At 40.7% G+C, this 15,413-nt stretch overlaps 2 protein-coding genes across 6 annotated transcripts in view; both read right to left on the bottom strand.

Annotated features, from left to right (window-relative positions):
* The window catches only part of Them5 (thioesterase superfamily member 5), a 33,288-nt gene that overhangs the window by 17,722 nt on the left and 153 nt on the right, over positions 1 to 15,413 (bottom strand). Inside the window, exons 1-3 of one of the 4 annotated variants that reach the window (XM_063253559.1) lie at positions 11,052 to 11,080; positions 9,228 to 9,329; positions 996 to 1,101 (exon numbers count right to left, since the gene is read on the bottom strand). The exons of 1 other annotated variant lie outside the window; for it this stretch is intronic. The gene's annotated coding sequence lies outside the window, so the exon portion shown is untranslated. Of the gene's footprint in view, positions 1 to 995; positions 1,102 to 9,227; positions 9,330 to 11,051; positions 11,178 to 15,413 lie in introns of those variants that run through there. 2 more of the 4 variants (XM_063253553.1, XM_063253566.1) reach the window with 2 other exon arrangements.
* Them4 (thioesterase superfamily member 4) overlaps positions 5,491 to 15,413 on the bottom strand; it is a 33,317-nt gene continuing 23,394 nt past the window's right edge. The window contains exons 6-7 of one of the 2 annotated variants that reach the window (XR_010048827.1): positions 11,052 to 11,281; positions 5,491 to 9,329 (exon numbers count right to left, since the gene is read on the bottom strand). Coding sequence is in view for 1 of the 2 variants with exons in the window: in XM_003479044.5 (XP_003479092.2) it covers positions 11,241 to 11,281 (41 nt within the window). In the remaining variant the exon portion in view is untranslated. Of the gene's footprint in view, positions 11,282 to 15,413 lie in introns of both variants that reach the window. The other variant, XM_003479044.5, reaches the window with a different exon arrangement.

Genomic DNA, 15,413 nt, shown 5'->3' on the forward strand with positions numbered 1-15,413 from the left:
TTTTTGTCTCACTCATCTACCTGCAGTGATGAATTTTATTTTTTCCAAAGAACACTAAGGAGCATTGGTACTGCCTCCTTATCTAGAACATTTATTCCACATGTATTCCTGAAATACAATTAAAGACAATTAGCTACAGTGCTAGAACACCCACTCTAACCCTTTACACTTTTATTTACTTGGCTGGTATTATTTTTTAAGATGTGCTCTCATGAAATTGACCAGGCTGGCCTTGAACTTGCAATTCTTCTGTCTCATCCTCCCAAGTAGCTGGGATTACAGGTGTGCACCACTGTGTTTGGCCTTATGACTTGTATTATTTTAGAGGATTTTCTTCTGACTATCAATGGGAGCTAGTGATATACCACTACCACCAGGTGTGGTGGCTCATGCCTATAATCCTCGACCTGGGGGGCGGAGGCGGAAGGACTGCCATGAGTTTGAGGTCAATTGGGGCTACTTAGTGAGTTGTCCTGAATTCAAGACCTTGTTTCAAATGAAATATTATAACACTACCAAATTTTTTTTTTTGTCTTTTTCCTTTTTATCGGTACCGGGGATTGAACTCACGACTGCCTGCTTGCAAGGCAGGCACTTATGCCGCTGAGCTAAATCTCCAGCCCCAACACTACCAAATTTTACATTATCAAAATCTATCAATTTCTGGATTTAGGTATCATTTTTTATAACATAAATTTTTAGAAATTCATGTTTAAAACTCTGGTTGTAGTACGGTGAGGATGGAAAGGTCCCACATGGGTACTGCAGCACATGCCTGCTGTCCCAGCTACTCAGAAGGCGAAGGTAAGGGGATTACTTGAGTCTAGGAGTGTGAGGCCAGTCTTACAACACAGCAAGACCATGTTTTGTTTTGTTTTTCAAATGAGAAGTCTGTTCTCATTTGGTTCATGATTTCAGAGGTTTCAACTCATGGTTGGCTGTCTCCACAGCGGCAACATCTTGGCAGAAAGCTATGGCAGAGGAAAACCACTCACTTCATGGTGTTCAGGAAGAGACAGAGACAGTGAGGGCCTGGGATATAGCTCAGCGGCATAAGTGCCTGCTTGGCAAGTACAAGGTCACAGGCGTGATTCCTGGGACCTAAAAATAAAATAAAAACTTTTTTACAAAAGGAAGAGACAAGTGAGAGAGAAAGGGGGTGAGGACAGAACATACCCTTCAAAGACAAGCTTCATGATGACCTTCTCCAACTTGGCCATACCTCCTAATAGTCCACTCAGCTAATTGATGGATTAATCTGTTGATGACATTAATGCCTCATGATTCAATCACTTCTTCACCCTTCACCTCTAAATATTGCTATTGGGATCTTGGCTTAGCCTCAATCTCCTAAATGAGTGGACAACAAATAGCTTAAATAGGAGACCTGATTTGGAGCTTCCAGGAAGGTCAGAACTCATTATCTCAGGAGATGCTGGGAACTGTTGAAGCTGGAAATTCACACCTATGGGAGCTGGCCAGCCTGGTCAGAGAACAAAGACTGGCTGGGGTGAGCCGCAGAAACAAGTGACTCTGGGCCCCAAAACTCAGGCCCTCGGGTTGCCATACATGCAGATTACTAGGCCATAGGGTGTCATGTGACCTTAAGTTGTTGAAGGTATAAATAAATGCCCCTACAATGAGGGAACAGTCCCTTTCTCCCATCAGGAGAAAGAAGTCTCTGCCTGACCCCAGCTTTTGTCTCCTTTATTTTTCTCATTGTCCCACCATCCTTCCCCCCGGAAAACATCTGGAGCTGTGCAGGTGGCGAAAAGGAACAAAGAAAAAGAGCACCACCAGACAGCTCATATTTATTTGGTTTTCAAACAAAGGAAGGGGATACTGAGGTTAGTGTGGGAACTGAGCAGGACCTTGGGAGTCATTTCAAAGACTTTTTCAAGTACTAAATTTTGCCGGTTAAGAGAACCATCTCATCTCTAAGGTTGGCAGCTTTATTGCTCTGGAATACAAGAATACAAGGACCTCAGCTGTGGTTATCCAGACCTTCAGAGCACCATGTATATGCTCTTTTCCAACACAGCCAGAGGTCTGTGTTCAGCCTGTTCTCCAACACATTGCTATAGCAGGAATGAAGCCCTCAGTACATAATGCTTTGGGGTGGGGTACTTCTAGGGAGATTAAATCACAGTGTTGGAAAATTGGGGTGTGCAGTAAGGAGGACCCAGATGCAACTCCCAGCTTTGCCTCAGCTTCTGTAGCTGTAAAATGGGAATAATGGCCTGCTTTATAGCATGGATGTGTGATTTGGGGAAATTTACAGACACAGTGTACTCACCTGTAAACTGAGGCTATTAATAGTATCTATGAAGTAAAGGAGGTGATATAAATGTTTACATAATACCTGGAGAGTTGTCATTTTGAGTAGCAGCTGTCACATTTTTCATAGTAATTGGACTGCAGTAGAATAGCCCCGCTCAAAATAGGCATTCTGGGCCAGCTTGTTTTCACGTATAGACTCTAGATTCAGCTCCTTCATTAGCAGTGCTCTTTGTCTTTCTCTTTCTCCTCCCTGCTTCTTTTTCTTGTGGTATGAGGAATTGAATTTGTACTGAGCTACATCTAAATTTTGAGAGAGTCTAGCTAAGTCTCCAAGATGCCCAGGCTGGGTCTGAATTTATAACTTTCCAGCCTCACCGCTAGGAGTGCTTGGTCCCCACAGTCAGCTTCTTTTCCACTATTGGCCACGCAGGACATGAACAGTTACGTAGTGCCAAAACTGTACATTCCAGCTATCCCAGTCTGTAAGGATGCTTTAAGAGCAATGTCAATTGCTGCTACCTGGGACCTGACATTTCTCAGCTTTTACCCTTCTTCTTTCCCTTCCCTTCTGCATTTGACCAGACTGCCCTGCTCTGGAAGCACAAGGATGCAGGTAGGAAAGGGCTTTCAGGAAGCTAGAAGACTTCCATGCCTGAAGGCCAGGCACATCTCCCCAGGGGAGCCAGTTGGGGCCCTGGTTTTCATCAGTGTCCTTCATAATTGTGCATACATCATTGCAGCTGTGGATGCTGGTCCAACAGAGGGCACCCTGTTTCACAGGAGTTGCACAGCCACTCCAAACTGTGCAGGCAGGTGTGAGTCGTATCTCCCCCTGCCCAGGGCTGTTCCTCTGGTCCTGCTATAGGGAATCCAAGAGGCCAAAAGCTCCTCACCCAGGGGCAGTGTGAAGTGCTCGGAGGCTCGGACTAGTGCTGCGCTCTCCCCATCAGCTTACTGTGGAGACTGCACTGAGCCTAGCTTTTCTTTCACAGTTATGGCCGCCTAGCTTTCTTGGGATGGGGCAAGAGGGAAACAAGGGCCACCTGGGTGCTCCCAGCAGGTAGGCAGGCCCAGGTTCCCACCGCTGCAATGGTGACACTGCTCTTCAGCTGTGGCCACATGGGTGACTACTTCTTGCATGCAGACTCTGTCACTCAAAGGGCTGAAGAGGAGCCACCTCATGGACCTGTCTCCCAAACTCTCTGCCTTTTGCCCACTGCTCCTGCCTTTTCTTGTCCTGCTCCTTCCCTCTACCTCTCACCTATACCAGTTAGGACTTCCAGACACGTTTCAAAACTGATTCCTGGGCTCTCTGACCTTTCCTTCTTAGAAAGATCCTAGGATCCTAGTACAGATTGTTCCCATTTTGCCACTGCAGTTACTCTTGGGACCCTCTTGTGGCGGATAAACAGAATGTGTGTGTGAAAGGTGAAAAAAGTATGACATAGGTCCACCTGTCCCTCTGCCGGCCTGACAGGATTTCACTATGGAGACAGAAATGGCAGCATAACTAGAAGAGGCTGAATCTGTGGGGAAAATGTTTTGAAGTATTTATTCATGAGCCACTTCTCCGTGATCATATGACAAGCTTATGATCTGTAAATTCCTTGACTGAAGGTACACTTAATTTTTTTCTATGACAGGGATAAAATCCAAGCCCCTACCCACACTAGGCATGGATTCTTCCACAGAGCTATATTCTCAGCCCACTTTTTAATATTTTAATGACCAAAAACATAACACAGCTCTCAAACACAGTTTGAGGGTTCAAAAGTGTGCGGATCTAATCCCAAACCAAGGTAGGTAGAAATAATAGTGCAATGACAGTAAACAAGTGCATGGAGTCAGTGGAAATCACGCTGAGGAAAAACAAGAAGCTCACGGTATGCAGGCTAGGAGACAAGAACACTCCCTTCCCCTGCACCACCTATAAGCAACCTGCTGATTCAGAGGATAGGCTGAGTTGATAGCAACTGAGGTACAAAAACAATTTAATGCTTGCACTGTTTGACTGACTTTGCAGGCCTAGGGTTGGGAGTCTGGGCATGTATTAAGAAGGTAGTAATATGCAATACAGCAAATATGGAGAATTTCCTTTTTGTCTTGTTTTTGACATCCAGTATTATTGTTTTGTTTTATTCAGTGTTTTGTTTTGATTGGTTTTATTCTGTTCTATTTGATTTTATTATGTCTGATAGTTGTGGGCAGCAATTTTGAAGGAACAAGAGACATGGTAGCCATTATTGACTTCGTATTAATCCTATTTTGAAGTCCTGTATCACTTTCAATGTTTTGTTTTGATTGGCTTTATTCTGTTCCATTTTGTTTGGCTTTATTCTCTTTAAAATATACTATGGTTTCTGCTTCTTGTATGGTTGAGTGTGACTCCCCAAAGGCTAGTGTACTAGGAATTTGGTCCCTGGCGTGTCAGTGAGAGGTGGTCAGGATCTACAGGAGTTGGAGCGTGAGCTGAGTGTAGTGGTATACACTTCTCTGGGAGGCTGAGGTAGAAAGAATGCAAGTTTGAGTCTAGTCTGGGCAACTTAGGGAGACCTTGTATCAAAATAAATAAATAATAATACAAGAGGCTGCTGAAGGCCGAGTTCAATTCCCAGAGGTAGAGCCTCAAAAAAGGTCATTGGGATGGATGCTTTAATGTAAATCTCAGGGTAAATTAATTCCCTTGAGAGCACAATGTCATAAAAAGGGCAAGACTGGCCCCTCCTCACCCTCCATTTCCAGTGTAGCCCTGTGGCAATCTCATATGTGCTCCCCGAATTGTGATGTCATCAGCATGTGGCCCTCACCAGAGTTCAGTAGATTCCTGAACCTCCAGAACTGGGGCTACATAAACCTCTTTTCTTTACACATTACTCAGCCTCAGACATTTTGCTGTAGTAATAGAAAGCAAATAAATACATTGTGTAAGAATCGCATATTCATGTACTCACTGCGCATTTCAGGCTGTCTGAACTTACTATGTAGCCCACTTTGGCCTTGAACTCATGGCAACCTTCCTGCTTTAGCCTCCCCAGTGCTGAGATTATAGGTGTGCACTTCCACACTGGGCACTAGTAGTATTTTATTTTTTATTTTTTTTACTGGCACCAGGGATCGAACTCACGACCATGTGCTTTCAAGGCAGGCACTTATGCCGCTGAGCTAAATCCCCAGCCCCTACTAGTAGTATTCTAAATGAGATCAGTGAAATAGAGTATCATTTTTATTTTTATTACTCTATGTTTGCAGTACATCATTATATTTATCATAAGTTGATACATGTACTTAATATATCTTAACTTTTTGTGTCTCACCCCTCATCCCTCTCTGCTCCATCTCTAGGTTCCCTTCCCATTTGAAAAAGATCTCCCAATTTCCTACCAATATAGGGAGATGCTAGATATCAGACACACCAAGTTTGTGTTCCCTAAAGTCAAAGAATGAATTATAAGGAACTAGGAGATTAAGATTACAAGTATAGTTGCTTAGGTAAACTGATCTAAGGTACACAGGTGACATCTTTAACCTTGGTCAATAATCTAGTCTGAGCTTTGTCTTTAGTTTTTGTAGTCTTAATGGTTTTAGTCTTAGTAGGTGGGAGAGGATGGTCCACTCCTAATGAGATAATGGGAAATCTCAAATAGGTGATAGCAATAATCTCAAGTCTCTGTTCATCCTTTAGGGAGCTATGTAAAGCTAGCTATTGTAACTTTAGTCTTCTGCAGATGTGCTTCCAGCCAGTTTCCATGTGTTCTCAACTTCTGCACTGACTCCCAAGAGCCCAGCCTTGACTGCCTACTATATTTCTACTTAGTTGTCTATAATACTACTATCATTTATTTTGCTCTTGACTTACATTTTGGGTTTCTCATACAAGAAAGATACTTAACTATGCTTGTGTCTGATTTATTTCACTTAACATTATTTACTTGAGGTGCCTCAAGCCATCTAGCAGGTTGGAAGTTTTATATCCCCTATATCATTTGGAGGGTCTATTTCACTCCTATATCACCTACAAAGAAATATTTGAGTCAAATGGAAATTTTGTTTGGTTTAGTTTTGTGAGACAGTCTTCCTGTGCAGTGCAGGCTGGCTTGGAACTCACCATGTAGCCCAGGCTGGCCACAAACTCACAGCGATCCTCCAGCCTCAGCCTCTTGAATGCTGGGATAATGGACTACTGCCACTGTGCCCAGCTGTTTTCAGTTTTTTTTTTGAGCAAGGAGGATCTCCATGCTAATTTCCATAGTGATTGTACTAGTTTACAGTCCCACCAACAAAAAGCAGAGATATTCTGCCCTCCTGTGAGCTTCCCCAGGATTTGTTACTGATTTCTTAATGAAAATGTTAATCACTGTTTTATCCTTATAGCAGGGTAAAAGACTCTGGATAGTATGCATGTTCTGCCAATTTCTTATATTTATTTGTATTTGCATTTTTAGTATTGCTGGGAGTGGTAGTGCAAGCCTGGAATTCCAGATAACTTCTAAGACTGAGGCAGGACTGTTGTAAGTTTAAGGCCAGTCTGATTAACTCAGCAAGATTCTCTCTCTCAAAATGGTGCATTAAGATGAAATTCAAATACTTAAAAGTGTATAGTACATTTTTGGTATATCACAAGAAACTTTTTTAAAGTTGTAACAAAATATACATATAACAAAATCAGTTGTTTTAGTTTTAACAGTTCAGTAGCATTAATTATATTCACAATATTGTAGAACCTTTTTATTTCTTGTTGTGATCTCAAATTCTGTATCTATGAAAAAATAACTCCCCATTCTTCTATCTCCTGCCCTGTAATTTCCAGTTTCTGTCTCTTATGAATTTGCGTAGTCTTAAATTTTTTTTATTTTAAAGAGAATACAGTTAAAATGGTATACAGCTTCAAAACAGGATAACAGGAAATCAACAATGCCTACCATAATATCTTATTTTCACAATAGTCGTCCATACCATCAGACATAGTAAAATCAAACAAAACTGAATAAAACCAATCAAAACAGAACATTAAATAAAACAATAAATTGGGACAAAACAGTGAGAACAATCTTGGATTTTAAAAACAGGACACAAGGAAATTCCTCATATTTGCTGTATTACATAGTTATCTTGCTAACGGATGCTCAGACTACTGGCCTTAGGCCTGCAAAGTCAATGAGACAATACAAGCATTTAGTTGTTTTTACATCTCAGTTTCTATCAACACAGTCTGTCCTCTGAACTGGCTGGTTGTTTGGGGGTGGGGAAAAGTCAGCTCATGGGAAGGGCGAACTGGCTTCCCTCTTCTTGGGCTACTGCATGGTTTGCCCTTAGATGTTTTATGTAAGTAGTATTATATTCTATTTGTCCACTTATGTCTGTTCATTTCATTTAGCACACTTGTCTCAAGGTTCACATGTGTTGTAGCACATAGTGAAATTTCACACAACTCTTATGGCTATGTAATATATCTATGTCTACTTTGCACTAAGCCACATTCCCAATCCTTTTTATTTTTTATGTATTTTTATCTTTTTGAGACAGGGTCGCTATGCAGTTCAGGCTGGCCTTGAGCTCACTTTGTAGCCAGGCTGGTCTCGAACTCACAACGATCCTCCTGCCTCAGCCTGCCAGAGTGCTGGAATTAGAGATGCATCACATGTGGGTGACTGATTTATTTTTAAGTAGAACTGCTTCTTTTGGTGGGATAAAGGGTTAGGGATTTAGCTCAGTGGCCTAAGTGCCCGCCTGGCAAGCACAACATTGTGAGTTCAACCTCTGGTACCCAAAAAAAAGTGCTTGCATTGGTGGGATAAATTTCCCTGGTCAGTGTAAAATCTTAAAAATGTACCACTGGATTTAGTTTGTTAGTGGTCTTCTAAATACTTCTGTAATTATATGCATAAAGAAAATTGGTCTGTGGGGGTTTTTTTTCCTCTTGTGGCAACTCTGTCTGCAGACTACCTAATTTTACATCTCTTAAGGAACCAATTCTGTAACCTTGAACTTGTCATAGTATTACTAGACCAAGAATACTATCAACAGAAATATTTTTAAAAATTAAAAAAATTTAAGCATGAGAACATGAAATCTGTAAGTTATCTTCAATGACTTAAATTTTGGTCTATTTTTACCTCAGAGATCTCAAACACTTGGCACTGAAAAATATATCTGGCTAGGGTTCAACAGTAGCCAACTATTAAGTAGAATAATAAGTTGGCCTCAAACTCCCCAGGAGGAAAGATCGAGGGTTCTGAGAAGGTAGTGGGTGGTGGAGCATAAGAACTGGAGAATGAGTTTCCTTAATACACAAAAGATCTTAATTTCATTCTCTTGTTTAAAAAAAAGTCTATTTTGGGGGTCCGGGGGTAAACCTGAGCTAAAGCTCAGTGGTACAAGCACTTGCCAGGCAAGTGCCAGGTCATGAATTTGATCCCCAGTACAAAAAAAAAAAAAAATCTATTTTTTAATTCTTTCCAATTATGTGTTTCTGTACATAATTCTTAAAATTGTGCTTCTCAGACATTTAGAAATCTGGAAATAAAAGCAAAAATTTACTGTCTAGTTGTTTGTACAAATGTGGTTTAGGACCAACCAGATCAGTCCTATCTTCATTCACAATGGTGTTTACCAGCCAGTGTACAACGGGAAAGCAGGCAGCGAGAAGTCGCACAGCCAGTGGAGGGGAGCTGCCCACAGGTCTGACTGCACCTTCCCACCCTTTCCAACTGTGCAGCCACCTTTTGTATTTGTCAGAATACAATCCAGTGAAGGCAAGATGTCAAGGGGAAGCCCTGAATCTGTGCCAAAGCAGGGAATCCTGTGTTAACAGCAACTGAGATTTTCCCTTCATTGATCTTATATAGAACCTCAAGATCTGCAGTGCACCCTCGATGGGATCAACCAGTGTGAGAACCGAAACTGGGAAAGTGGGTAGGAAAGGAGGAAAAGTACGAAAGGAGCTGTACCTCTGAAGAGCACACTTAGCAGGAAGAAAAGTAGTCATCAGGTTCTTAGGCTTGGGTAGAGGTCTAGTGCTCTCTAGCTGTTCTGCAGTACTATTCAGATACCTAAAACACAGGGTAAAGGGTCAATGTCTGAACTTCCTCTTAGTTGACTGAACCTACATAGCAGCGGTAGCTTTTTCCTTCAGTTTCACAATTTTTTAAAAAACATGGCCAGTTTCTATGAAAAGAAAGCTATGAGATACAATTATCTTAAGCACTCACTGTCTCTGACATTTCAGGATTACTTGAAAGGAAAAGTGGGAATAAACAGTTGTCAGAGCTGTGAGCCCAGTTCTCTTGAACCACTTCCCCAAGCTTTCTGAGTCTCCAAGGAAAAGGAACTGACAGCTCTGCCTGTGGGGGGCGCTCTATGTGCCGGGCCTTTTCTGCAGCTTGTGAGCTGCTCTGGACAGTTTGCAGGACCCAGATCTTCCTCTGGCTTGGGCATGTTAGTATCATGTAGTTCTACAGCATGTCAGCTGATCTGGCTGTAGGATGACTGGTTAAGTAAAAAGAAGCTATCCCAAAGTTAATAGTGTTGGCTGTAAGAGACTGTCAATATGTAACCATTTTGACTTTTGAAAATGGCAATTTCAAATGATTCAGCTTAAACCTTCAATAAAGGAAAGGCAAGAAACTAAAGTCCAAAGAATCCACTACCTGCAGTAGGAAGCATAACATGTTCAGAACATTAATCTCCCAAGTTTAGTCACTTTTATGGGCTGAATTGCGTTCCCAACTTCAAAATGAACAGGTGCAACACTAATTTACAGTACTTCATAACGTGACCTTATTTGGAAACAGGGTCTTTACAGAGATAATTGAGTTAAAGTGAAGTAATTCCGGTAGGCTCTATCAACAGGCTGGTGTCCTTACAAAACAGGGAAATTAAGACAGAGATGAAGGCACCCACAGAGGGAAGTCAATGTAAAAACACGGAGAACTGTGCTGCTCCTACAAGCCAAGGAATCTGTTAGGGAGGAGTCTTGAAACAGTTTTCTCTTATACCTTCAAAAGGGGCATGGCACCTCATTAATATCTTAATTGTGGACTTGTGGTCTCCAGAACTGTGAGACGCTGGACGATGAGTTATTGTTCGCTGAAAATAACACATTGTTTGAGGTATTTTGTTACACAGCTAGGAAAACAAAGGCTGCTTCCAGTGATGACAAACTATTCCACTGGTAAAATACAACAGTAAAACCTATGTTAAAAAGGGTACAGTGGTTTAATCCCTAGAACTCTAGGCAGGATACCTGAGGTATCCATTCTTTTTTTTTTTGGTGGCTCTGGGGATCAAACTCATGACCTTGCGCTTGCCAGGCAGGCCACTGAGCTAAACCCCCAACTGAGGTATCCATTCTTTTTTTTTTTTTTGTCTTTTTCGTTTTTATCGGTACCAGGGATTGAACTCACGACTGCACACTTGCAAGGAAGGCGCTTATGCCGCTGAGCTAAATCCCCAGCCCGAGGTATCCATTCTTATAGAAGAAAGCTGTTCTTCCTACCCTGGTCCAGATTTGTTTGTTCAGATACAACAAGGATGGCTTTGTAATTTACAATGTATGTTCATATGCACACATATGTACATCTATACACAACCCCACATATTTCTTCCTTCTTTGGTTTTCTTGCATTTCCAAGTTTGCAGTGTAAATTTCAGCATAGATTTTTTTCTGCAGTCTGAGGTAGGCAAATGCCATGGTGTATAACTTTAAGGAGCCTATTTGAACTTTAGGAGAACACAGTTATACTAAGGAGTTACAGAGAAATGACGACACTCACACAGGGAGGATTTCTTGTGAAAAGGTTAGGTGGAAAGGGAGCTTCGGGTGTGGTGCTCCGAAAGCAGCTCAGAAGGTCAGTGTCAGGTTTTCTCGGGGCAGCAACAGCGTGAGCAGCACAGGAGTGGGGACACCTCCTCTTCTGGAGAAGGGAAGCTCATACAATGAGGTAGAATTTACCAGAACTCTTCTAAGTCAGCTTTTTATTAGGATCCAAGGTTATAAATAAGCCTAAACAAAACAAGAGGATAATTATAAGTCAGCTGACTTCAATCTGATGAGATGACTAATAGAAACATACAAAGGAAGGCATTTATATTCACATTCATGCCTTTAGCCTCTCTGCCTACTTTGATTTTTCAGCTAAACTAAGAATCAACTTCTGGATGTCACAATTCCCCATATAACCAGGTCCTCTACTACTTGGCCATTTTATGGTTCATTATCATTTTCATTAGAGATAGCTAGGGAAATGAAAAGAAGTAAAATTACAACTGAGCCATCTGGTACCTTCATGATAGAGAAAGGTTTAGTCAGGAATGACCAGGTACACCATGGAATGGAGTTATAAATTGATTGGATTCAAATTACTCACAATCTTTTGCATACTCCTTTATCTATCATTCCTGTAAACAGATGATACTTGGGTGAAAAATTTCTTACAAGACACAAAAAATATTAACCATAAAGAGCAAAACAGATAAGTGTAACTACATTAATATTTAAAAAACAGCTGTTCATAAAAAAGATAACTTGAAGCAAACAAAATAACTTACACACTGGAAAGAGATATGTGCCATATATAGAGACAGGGATCTATCTACATTGATATATATCCAACAAAAGGATTAATGTAACATGAAATATAAAAAGAATCCTTATAAATCAGTAAGAAAATGAAAAAAAAACCGCTGAAAAAGCAAACAAGAACTTCACATAATGGAAAAAAAAATATGATCAGTAAACATATAAAGAGATGCTCAATTAATTTTAACCAGGAAACAACAAACCAACATTATACTCAGAAACCATTTGAAAACCATTTAATTGGCAAAAATCAAGAGGTCTGACTTTACCAACTGTTACAGAAGATAGAGAACAGAAGAATGATACAGCTTTGGAAAACAGTTTAGTGTTCCCTTATGAATCTCAATGTCTACATACTCTACGACCAGAAATTCTGCTTCTTAGTTGCCAGTGATATTGAGCCTTTCAGAAATAAGTGCCCAAACTGCAACCCAAAACATATTTATTGCACGGTGGCAACACTGCAATTAAACCTGAATCCTGAAGTTTTACGTTAGAAGAAATGACTTATACATTAATATATTTTTTCTTAAAAGAAAAATAACACTTGTGCCATAGATCTGCCACTACTGGTATATGGCAAGCTGTTGCCATGCACAGCATTGGGAGACATGACCCAGGGAAATGTTTAGAGCAGCCCCTCACAACGGCCAGAAACCCATCAGAAGAGTTCAATTCATCATGGTGAAGTCATAACAGAAAGCGTTAGCAAAAAAAGGAGTGAACTACACAGCCAACAACAAGGATTAACTGTTGCAACATGGAGCTAAGTGAAAGTAACGAATCAAGCCCCAGAAAAGCACATACAGTATGTTTGCTATAAAGTTCAAAACCAACTGAACAACATATTCCTTAGGTATATTCTTGATGAAAAATTTTAGATAAGTACAAGAAACCTGGACTGGGGATATAGCTTAGTGGCACAGAATCTGCTGGCAAGTGCAAGGTCCCGAGTTTGATTCCCAGTACCAAAACAAACAGAAAGAAAGAAAAAACATAAGAACACACAAAAAAATGAAAAGCACAAAACTAGATCAGAATGACCTTAAGCAGGACCAGACAGAAATAACATTGAGGGATAAAGTATTATCTAAGAGTTTGGTTCCTATTATTAAATTTAAAAAATAAACTGTTAAATGAGTAAATAAAAGATGATCATTCATGTACCAGTGATGACCAGCATGTCCTAAATCAAGGATTATGATTAATCTAAACATGTATACCCGAGGTCTTTTAAAATAAGAGAGAATAAAAATCCCTCCCGGATGTCCAGCCTGTCCAAACCGATGCTGGGGAAGGAATGGCTTCAAGGGTGACTCACTTGCAAAGGCCATGGTTGAACTAGGAGTTGTACAGTGCAGCAGGCTGCACTCAGAGAGCATTTCTGTGTTGGATCTCCGGCAAACTGCTATTGAGATCTCAGAAGGACCTGGCAGCTCTAATGGCAGTAATATACTGTCATTTTGTTTCCTCACTGGAAGGTTTAACTTTGAATACTTTTTCTTAAATTTGGCCATATGAAATCTAGCTTGTGATTCATGGACTGCTGGGAGTGGCCAGGGGCCTTCCTGGAAAGCAGCACCATGGGTGGAGTGGGGAGACCACACCTACGCTTCTCTCCATGAGTCTTTGTCATTTGTGGACTGAAGAGGAGAGAACCAGGGACCTCGCCAGGAAGCGATCCTAGCTGGGAAACCATGTAATTTTCATTGTTCTTTTGGGTTGGGTTTTATTCTCTTTTGTTTATGTTAAATCTGATGGCAGGAGCAGCTATTTGAAAGATAACAAGACATACTATGTAGCCATTTTGGATTTACTATTGGCTTGTTTTGAAGCGCATTATTATATTCACTGTTTTGGCTTTATTGTTTCTATTATATTCTGATCTGTTTGATTTTTATATGTCAGAAAGTCAGCTATTTTGAAGACAACAAAAGGTGTTATGGTAACTATTGTGGGTTTCCTAAGGTTTTGAAGTCCTGTATTACTTACGCTGGTTTATTGTTTTATTTTCCTTGGCTTTGTCCTCTTTAAAATTTAAAAAAAAAAAAAAAAAAAATCTAGCTTGTCCTCGTAGTTCATTCACACAATGGCTTTCTAAAAGGTACAGTGGAATCTCCCTCCCAATCTGCTTGCTCCCTTCCCAGGAGAAACAAGTCACGTACATCATCTTCATGAGACAGTGCGCATGTGCAGGCATGTGCACACATTTTCCCTTCATTGCTTATTACTTTTTATGTTGAAACAGTTTCAAGCTTACAGAAGAGTGTGAGGCTAGTACAAAGACACATTTCTCCTTGACAGCTGGAGAGTAATTTGGTAAACTGTGTGTAAAACAAGTTTCTTGTTATAGTACAATTTCCAAGAACAAAAGATTGGGAAAACACACACACCCAATGTCTCCAGTTCCATGCAGTCACAAGATTCATTCTATTTTCTCTATTTCCATACTTGTAACTGACTTTGACAGAACCTGGCCCTCATCACTGCTGCCAGCCCCTAGATGTCACCCTCACTCTGCCTGCCTCACTAACCCTATGCCACTCTCCTTGGGACACCTTCTTTACTTTCCTTGCGCTCCAACACCCCGTGTGGGAGGCCCCCCTCTCCCTCTCCATTCAGATGCTGACACTGCCCTGGCCACTACAGCCACCTGCCCCAGGCCTTCATCATGAACACACTTCCTACTGGCTCTTGGAATAAATTATTATGAAAGGAGGGAAGATGCAAGGGAAAGAGGAAAAAAGGAAAGAAACAAGAACCTTTTACTTATTTCTATATTAGTGGTAATATTATATTTACATCTTGCATCTTGTTTTTCATTCAATATATGTAATGAAATAGCTTCATATTAAAGAGCTTCCTTATTCTTACCTATGGCATCACAATATTCCAGTGTTTTCTATGGCACACAAAAAATATATACTCTTTAACCAATTTCCTACTGAGGGATAACTATATTTTGCAAATTCTTTGCTACTGAAAGTAATAATGGAATGTACAAATACAGGAACTGTAAGGCAAATGCACTGTAGTTTGTTCACATATTAATACATATACTGGTGAGATACAGTCCTGGAAGTGGGCCAAAGCACACATAATTCTGTAATTTCTTTTTTCTTTTTGTATTTTTACCGGTATCAGGGATTGAACTCATGACCGCACGCTTGCAAGGCAGGTGCTTATGTCACTGAGCTAAATCCCCAGCCCCAATTTCTTTTTTTAAACAAGGCTTTGCTACATAGTCTAAGGTGGCCTTGAACTTCAGGTGATGTTGGAATTCAGCCTCCTGAGTGCTGGGATTACACATGGGCACCTCCACATCTAGCATAACTTTGTAATTTTGACAGATATTGATAGTCCTTTACAGCAATGTACAGTATACGTTTTGACTTGTTCTGTGAATAACAGGTAATTAAGAATTTCTGGGGCTCAGGGACATGGCTCAATGGCACAGTGTCTGCCTGGCAAGTACAAGGTCATGTCAATTCCTGGTACAAACAAACAAAGAATTTCTAGGTACATGTGGATTATGAAACCAAAGCAAAGAAAATAC

This window comes from Cavia porcellus, unplaced genomic scaffold (genome assembly GCF_034190915.1).
Source record: "Cavia porcellus strain 051 isolate PalLab524CR breed Dunkin Hartley unplaced genomic scaffold, mCavPor4.1 scaffold_1, whole genome shotgun sequence".
Lineage (NCBI taxonomy): Eukaryota > Metazoa > Chordata > Mammalia > Rodentia > Caviidae > Cavia > Cavia porcellus.